The 8078-nt window shown below is 44.9% G+C and overlaps 1 protein-coding gene across 2 annotated transcripts in view; it reads left to right on the forward strand.

The window, feature by feature from the left end:
* Positions 1-2373, forward strand: part of LOC143281560 (homeobox protein Nkx-2.1-like) — a 28031-nt gene extending 25658 nt beyond the window's left edge. For both annotated transcript variants that reach the window (XM_076586788.1, XM_076586789.1), the window contains exon 3: positions 816-2373. In XM_076586788.1, the coding sequence (XP_076442903.1) occupies positions 816-1514 (699 nt within the window). In that variant the 3' untranslated portion in view covers positions 1515-2373. The remainder of the gene's footprint in view (positions 1-815) is intronic.
* Positions 2374-8078: the final 5705 nt, after the last annotated feature.

Below are 8078 nucleotides of genomic sequence, written 5' to 3' on the forward strand. Positions count from 1 at the left end.
AAAGAGAGAGAGAGAGAGAGAGAGAGAGAGAGAGAGAGAGAGAGAGGTGGATGTTGTGCTTCTGTTCATCTGTTGTTTTATCAAATAGTTTTTTTTAGTTTTTTTTAATGTCCTTCTGAATGCGTGTTTGTCTGTGTGTAAATGGACGCTCATGTCAGAATGTCTCTCTCTTTTTCTCTGTCTGTGGGAGTCTCTCTCTCTTTCTCTCTCTCTTTTTTTTTCTCTCTCTCTGTATGTGTAGAGGGGTGGGGTAAGGGGATGGAGGTGGGTATATTGAGGGTGGGTTTTGGGTGGAGAAAGACGTGTCTATAGAGTTGAGTGAGTGTATGAAGTGGAGAAAGTTCAGAGAGAGATTTCAGAGAGAAAGATTATACATACATACATAATATATATATATATATATATATATATATATATATATATATAAGATAGAGAGAGAGAGAGAGAGAGAGGTGGTTGTGCTTTATCTATACATCTGTTTTTGTTTTGTTTTGTTCGTTTTTTAATGTCCGTCTGAATGTATATTTGTCTGTGTGTATGTGGGCACTTGTGTCTGAATGTCTCTGTCTCTTTTCTCTGTCTGTGAGTCTCTCTCCCCCCCACTCTCTCTCTCTCTCTTTTTCTCTGTATATATATATATATATATATATATATATATATATATATATATATATATATATATATACACATGTGTGTGTGTGTGTGTGTGTGTGTGTGTGTGTGTGTGTGTGCAACCAAAAGATAGTGACTACAATGCTGTACTGACGAAGCCTGTGTGTGTGTGTGTGTTGCCGGCACGGTGCGCGGGGTGACAGGTGTACGAGTTAGAGCGGCGCTTCAAGCAGCAGAAGTACCTGTCTGCTCCTGAGCGGGAACACCTGGCCGGCATGATCAACCTGACGCCCACCCAGGTCAAGATCTGGTTCCAGAACCACCGCTACAAAAACAAGCGCATGCAGAAAGACAAAGAGAAGATGGATTGCAAAGACTCCTCCAGCGGGTCAGGCGGCGGCGGGGGCAGCTCGGGGTCACACGGTGTGGGGGGGTCCTCGTCAGGAAGCAGCAGCGGCTCCCAGAAGCACGGCAGCAGCAGCAGCAGCAGCGGGAGCAGCACCAACAACCCCTCCCCCCGGCGGGTGGCGGTGCCGGTGCTGGTGAAGGACGGCAAGCCCACCAGTAATGGCGACGGCGGCAACCCGCAGTCCGCGCACTCGGCGCACCACCCCGCCTCCTCCTCCTCCTCCTCCCTCTCCGCGGGGTCCTCCCTGCACATGGGCACCCCCTCCCCGGCCTCCCAGGCCCCCCCTTCCCTCCACTCGTCGTGCGCCGTGCCGGGCGGCAAGATGACCCACGGGGCCCTGGGCTCCCCCGGCCTGGCCGACAGCATGGGCCACCACCACCCCCACCACCACCCGGGCAGCGCCCACTCCATGGCCTACTTCCCCGGGGCCGTGACTCCAGGTTCCCACTACCTGGCGGCCAACAGGCAGCTGGCCTGGCCCTCCATGTCCTGAGCCCCTCACTGTTTCCCGGGGACAGGGGCGTCCAGGGCATCTTCTCGGGTGGCTGGGGGCTCACCTGACTGCTTTTTAGGGAGCATGTTTAGAGATTGTGTTTTTATTTTTTTTGGTCGGCAATCTTCGTCCTGAGACAACCCTGGATGATTCTGTGAGACGATCTGTTTGGAGGTGGTTTTTTTTTCTCCTTTTTTTTTTTTTTTTTTTTTTGCCACGATTTACTTTCCCCCCTCCGCCATCATGACCACTGTTTTTTATTCTTTAGGGGGTGGAGGGTTTCTTTGGTCACAAACGTTTGTCTGAAGCCCCCAGGACTGTGTGAGTTGTGCATGACGATTCCCGTGGCGGACCAACATGGGCACAACGCTGTTCCCTCAACCACCTGTCTAACGGCCAGCTCTCTCAACAGAAATACTGGTCGTGTGGCCCCATGGCGCCAAAGACAACGGCCAGTGGAACTGAACAACAACCGTTGTTAAATGTGGCGTGAAGGGAACAAAGGACAGTGAAGTAGCTACACACCTGTTATCAACGTGAAGTCCTGGCTTCACGGACAGCTGTCTCCCTCAGTGTGTGGGCCTGTCTCGGACCCAGGGAGCTGTAGAACGAAAACAAGGCGGGATGGTGGTGTTAGGAACTGTCCCCTCACCACCCTCACAACAGCTATACGTTCACCCAAACAACGGTTATTTGTCCACCCCTGACAACAGCTAGATGTCCTGACAACAGCTAGATGTCCTGACAACAGCTACAGCGACAGCACACTGTCCTTGATGACTGCTACATGTCTACATGCTCTGTGTCACAGCTCTACCACACACAGACACACATCACACAAACACACAACCCCCCCCCCCCCCCCACACACACACACATACACACACACCATGCGGACAGATGACAAGTTTTGTTCTACCCCCCCCCGCCCCCCCAACCCCCCCACCTCCCGCCACTTTCGTTTCCCTCCTTTTGGTTTTGGAGTTTGATGGTGTCCACATTCCAGTCCATTATATGATGGTGTCAAGATTCCAATCCATTATATGATGGTGTCAAGATTCCAATCCATTATATGATGGTGTCAAGATTCCAATCCATTATATGATGGTGTCAAGATTCCAGTCCATTGTATTCCACGCTGTTTTATACAAGGTCATTATTCGTTTTCGGATTTTTTTGTTATTATAGTTTTTATTTCTGTTTCCAGTCCTTCTGGTCAACAACATTCAAACTGTGGAGATACTGATGACTGCAGTCATTGTGTGACTGGACAAACGACAGCGACTGACGAGATCCTTGAGGGTTTTCATTCCAACACATCCTGGTGTAGTTTCTGTTCTGTGTAGCACTGCTAGTTCGACAGGATTCGTTCCACAACACAGGAGGGCCAGATCCAAGTCTACTACTATAGCCACACAAAAATCCAACAGAGACAGATGACAATCCGACATACATTCCCCATACTCACCCCGGCAATCAAAGAAGGGAAGATTGTGACGACAGTACACGAAAGGTCACTGCCATGATGTGGACACAGCAAAACGTCGCTGCTGTTGTACATGTACAGGACAGTCACTGCCATTGGTCATCACTACCAACATCAACCGCTACACACATGTGTGCCGCCATGTATGGACTTTGGAACTAGGATTCACTACCATGATGACAATCAGTGTGTGTGTGTGTTGTGTGTGTGTGTGTGTGGAGATGTGCTGCAAGCAGCTTTATGTTAGAGGCTTCTCCATTCAAAACGCCAAAGCTGACACACGCCGGAAATACGTCATTATAGGAAACGCGTAAAACACAGGGATGTACTTGTGCAAGTGTTTTTCGATAATGGTGTCTGCGTATGTACGTTGTGTTGTGTGCAGTATACTTACAGTGAGCGGACAGGCTGACTGACCACAACTACGTCAGAATCAAATGAAACAATCCTGTTTTTGAAGTGAATAATCATTTCTTCTGATAACAAATATTGGGGGAAAAAATCAGTGTACAATCACAGTGGGATTAATCATAGTCATACCAACTTCCCATTGGCCATGGCTTCAGGGTCTGTTTTGAAATCCAGAATCAGGCTGGTGTCATTATTATTTTTCACCACTGTACACGTGTTTGTTCTATGACTAGTTATTGACCTTTTGTCATTTTTCTCTCATTTGTTTTGTTTGTTTCATCATCGTCCCCCTCTCCCCTATATTTTAAAAATTCTTTCTCTCATTTTCTTTTTTCTCCTTTTTAATTCTCCATTGCCAATCTATCTCTCGTTTCATTAAAAAAAAAATCCCTTTCCCTTTTACACCTCGGTGTCTACGCTAAGTGTTGGCATGGCAGAGAGTGAAGAGTGTATAGAAATACTTCACGGAAGTGGACTTTTCAGTTGTATATACTGCATGTCGTGTGTCTAATTGTGACTTTGTGCTGTGTTGTCAAATGAGGGGCAGTTGATTGTCCCTTAATGGGGAGATGGACGGCACAGCATGGGCTGCCTGGCACACGTGTGGAAGAGAGCATTCCTGACAATGTCTTGGAGGCTGAGTGAGTGAGTGAGTATTGGTGGGTGAATGCAGTGACTGCAGAGAGAATGGAACCTTGGTCTCGGGGAAATTTGTATTGTATTGAAGTGTGTGCCAGAGGTCGGCAGTTAAGGCTTTTTCTTGAAAATGACTACATATTTAGTGCTTAGCAGTGTGTGATTTGTGTGTGTGTGTGTGTGTGTGTGTGTGTGTGTGTGTGTGTGTGTGTGTGATCATTATTGATGGTGATTATTATTATTACTATTTTCGTCTTCTTACTACTACTAATAGCATTATTATCATTATCATCATCATCATCATCATTATTATTACTATTGATAATTATGTAGCGCCTAACTTAGATGTTTTCACTGTACCCATTTTCGCCTCAACCCCCCCCCCTCTCTTATTTTCTTTCACTTTCTCCCTACATAACACTGGTGGTTGGAGATTTCTACTGTTTGTTTCGCTCAAATGTTGTCCATTTTTGCTGGTTAAAGATGAAATGTTTCTGTGTGCATGTTGATAAAAAAAAAATGCAATTCTGCCCCCTTGTGTGTGTGTGTGTGTGTGTGTGTGTGTGTGTGTGTGTGTGTGTGTGTGGATAGGTTTCTTTCTTCACATGACAGGTAAGCATTTCATGGCCTTACATCCCCCGTCTCACATCATCCATCTTCCCGTTCCCCTCATTCTTCATACCCCTCATCTGGCTTTCTGTCCAACTTTATTTTGGTACACAGTGTTATTTTGGGGGCTGTCATATCTAATTAGTTCATGAATCATTTCTTAAAAATTAGTTCATGAATCATTTCTTAAAAAAAAAAAAAAAAAATGGTGCGGAGTGTGATTTTTCTTGCTGTCATCATTATCTATTCATTCGATGAATTTGCTTTTTTTTTTTTTTTTTAAACGGTGATTATTTCGAACATTTTGTTTGTTTGTGCCGTTGTTGTTGTTGTTGTTGTTGTTGTTATAAATAACTGTCTAGCACTTCCTTGTAAAAAGAAAGAGAGTTGTTCTCTGCATGCACTCCTCTGCATCCTGGAAAGTGTTGGAACAGAATAATTATCATATATATATATATATATATATATATATATATATATATATATATATATATATATGGCTTTAAAGGGACCAAACAAATGCAGGTTAATAACTCAGCGGGTGTGAGGTTTTTCAAACCAATCCATTCCTTATTCCATCTGTCTTTTCGCGTTTGAATGATGAATAAAATTATGTTGATTTTTTTTTCGTGTATGGGTGTTTAGTGTATGTGCGTGAGTGCGCGCTTGCGCCGGAGCTTATGTGCGTGATGAAAATGTGTTATGATTTTTTTTTTTTTAAATTGACAAAATTGCTTCAGTATGACATAAAGCAAAGAGTTGATCATGTTTGTATTGACAATTGCTTTATTATGAGATAATACTAAAGAAGCCGAAATGTGCTGAGATCTCCAATGTACAGGTCATTCCAATCGTGTTTTGTGAAGACGTTCCGGACACAATGCACATACGTACGCATTGAACTGATTCCCGTTTTATTGTTTGCAAGATGTTTTATCGGGAATATGTATCTTTTTTTTTTCTCTCTCTCTTCTGTATGTTCATGTTGACTCGACGAGTGCTATAATAATGAATTATGTGACCGTGGTATTATTGTTTTGGAATGTCTACAAATAGTGCAGTGCAAAACCCTTTGGATGTTCTTTCTTTTCTTGATGATTAATTTTTTTTTCGGAACGCTTAAAATCAGTTTCCATTTTGCATCTCTCTCTATCTCTCTCTCTCACTCTCTCTGTCTCCGTCTCTGTCTCCGTCTCTCTCTCTCTCTCTCTCTCTCTCTCTCTCTCTGCCGTGGCTAACTTTGTGGTCTATATTTTCAACTAAAAAAATCTGCGCGCTTCGGTCACAAAGTCTGTGTGTGTGTGTGTGTGTGTGTGTGTGTGTGTGTGTGTGTGTGTGCTCACGCGTGCAGGTGTGTTGTACTTTGTATTTTTAAACGTCATTTGTAATCATTGAAGCTGGCCCATGGTACCCCCTCCCCCCTCCCTACTCAGCCCTCCTCATCTGTCTACTCTCTCTCTGTCTCTGCCTCTCTGTCTCTGTCTCTCTCTCTCTCTTCCACCCTCTCTCCCTTTCCCCATATTCTTCTCTGTATTGCTTCATGAGCAGTTTCGTTTGTATTTTTTTTCTCTAGCCTTCTTCTATTTTATCAAAAACCAAAAAATAAAAAAAAAAAAAAAAAAAAAGAAGAAGAAGAAAAAAACAAAAAAACAAAACAAAAGAAAAAAGAAAAAAAAGAAAAAAAAGAAAAAAAAATTAAAAAGAAAAGAATAACGAACTCGGTCTCAGCCTCTGCTCATTTCACCCATCCCAACCCCTCCCCCCCCCCCCCCGTCCTCTGAGACACCCACCCACCCACCCACACCTCCAGACCTAAGCTGTTAGTGTTGCTAAGTTTCAAGAAACCTCTTTTTCCACCCGCCCCCTTCTTCTCATTCTCTCTCCCCACGCCCCCCCCCCCCCCCCCACACACACACTCCCCAATTTCTCTTGGCGCACAATGAGAGATTGTGAAAGCGAACTTGTCCCTCCCCCCCGCCCCTCCCCCGTCACCCCCCCTCTCCCCCGCCTACATTGAAGGCAGTCTTTTGGCCAGTTTGAAAAGGGAGGTAAACGCCTCGCCTCTCCTCCCCCCTCCCTCCCTCCACTTTGCTGTTCTCTGTTCCTCCTCCCTCCCCCTTCTCCATTTTTCCTCCTTTCACGTCAGTGTAATTAGTGATGTTAATTACAGGCTCTGTAACCTCTCCCACCCTCCACTCCCCTCTTCCCCCCACTCTCTACATGTATTGAACCCCCACCCTCTTAAAAAAAAAAAAAAAAAAAAAAAAAAAAAAGAGGAGGAAAAAGAAAGCTTAAGGACACACCCCCTTTTTATGGTATCAAAAAGAAATCTTTCATTTGTTGCGTATTCCCATTTACCATTCAGTCTGTGCATCATTTCCCAGTAGATCGCCAAGGTGTACACACACACACACACACACACACACACATACACACATACACAGACACACACGGACACACGCGAACACATACACACACAGACAGAGCACAAACACACACACACAAATACACACACACACACACACACACACTGAAGCTGTTGTTTGATCATTTCACTCTCTCTTTCTCTCTCTTCCCCCTCCCTTACCCCCCCTCCCCTCCCTCCCCTCTTAGACCTGTTGGGCTGTTCCCTATTTATTGATGTGTGGGGGGTGTCGCGATGTTGGTGAGTGCATCACTATGTTGGGGTTTTCTATCACAGATCTTGATGAATGCTGCATGTCACTACTACTGCCATGTCCTATTTCCAGTTCTCTTGATTTTTGTCTGGAAAAATAAAGTTTGATGTGAGACGTGATTTTGATTCTGATGTTGTGTGTGTGTGTGTGTGTGTGTGTGTGTTGGAAGGGATGGAGAAGAGGAAGGGGGGGGGGGGAGGTGTGAGGTGGAGGTGGTGGGTCAATCGGGTTACACCTCTCAACCACACGGGCCTTTGACAACAGAACGTGTTGTGCCCCCTCCACATCCCCCCCCCCCCCTCCCGACCCTCCCCCCACCTCCTTCAGATCGAACATGGAGACTCCCCCTCGTCTCTGCTTATCTGTCTGTCTGTCTGTCTGTCTCTCCCCTCTCTCTCTCTTCCCGGTCATTTACATATCCCACTTGGAGTGAAGATGACATGACGTGCCACTGCCATCACCTTTGATTGTCTGTCTGTCTGTCTTCCTGTTTCTTATTCGTTCTATTTTCGGTTTCTCGTCTTCCCTCTTTCCTTTCTTTTCGCACGGTCCGTCTCTTTGTCCGTCTCTCTGCGTTCCAGTGGGAGATGTTTCAGTTTCAGTTTCAGTCTCTCAAGTCTCTCAATGTCACTACATTCGGAGAAATCCAGAAATATATATATATATATATATATATATATATATATATATATATACATATATATACATACACACACACACACACACACACACATATATATATAT

The sequence above is a fragment of the Babylonia areolata genome, chromosome 4 (genome assembly GCF_041734735.1).
Source record: "Babylonia areolata isolate BAREFJ2019XMU chromosome 4, ASM4173473v1, whole genome shotgun sequence".
In the NCBI taxonomy this organism is placed as follows: domain Eukaryota; kingdom Metazoa; phylum Mollusca; class Gastropoda; order Neogastropoda; family Buccinidae; genus Babylonia; species Babylonia areolata.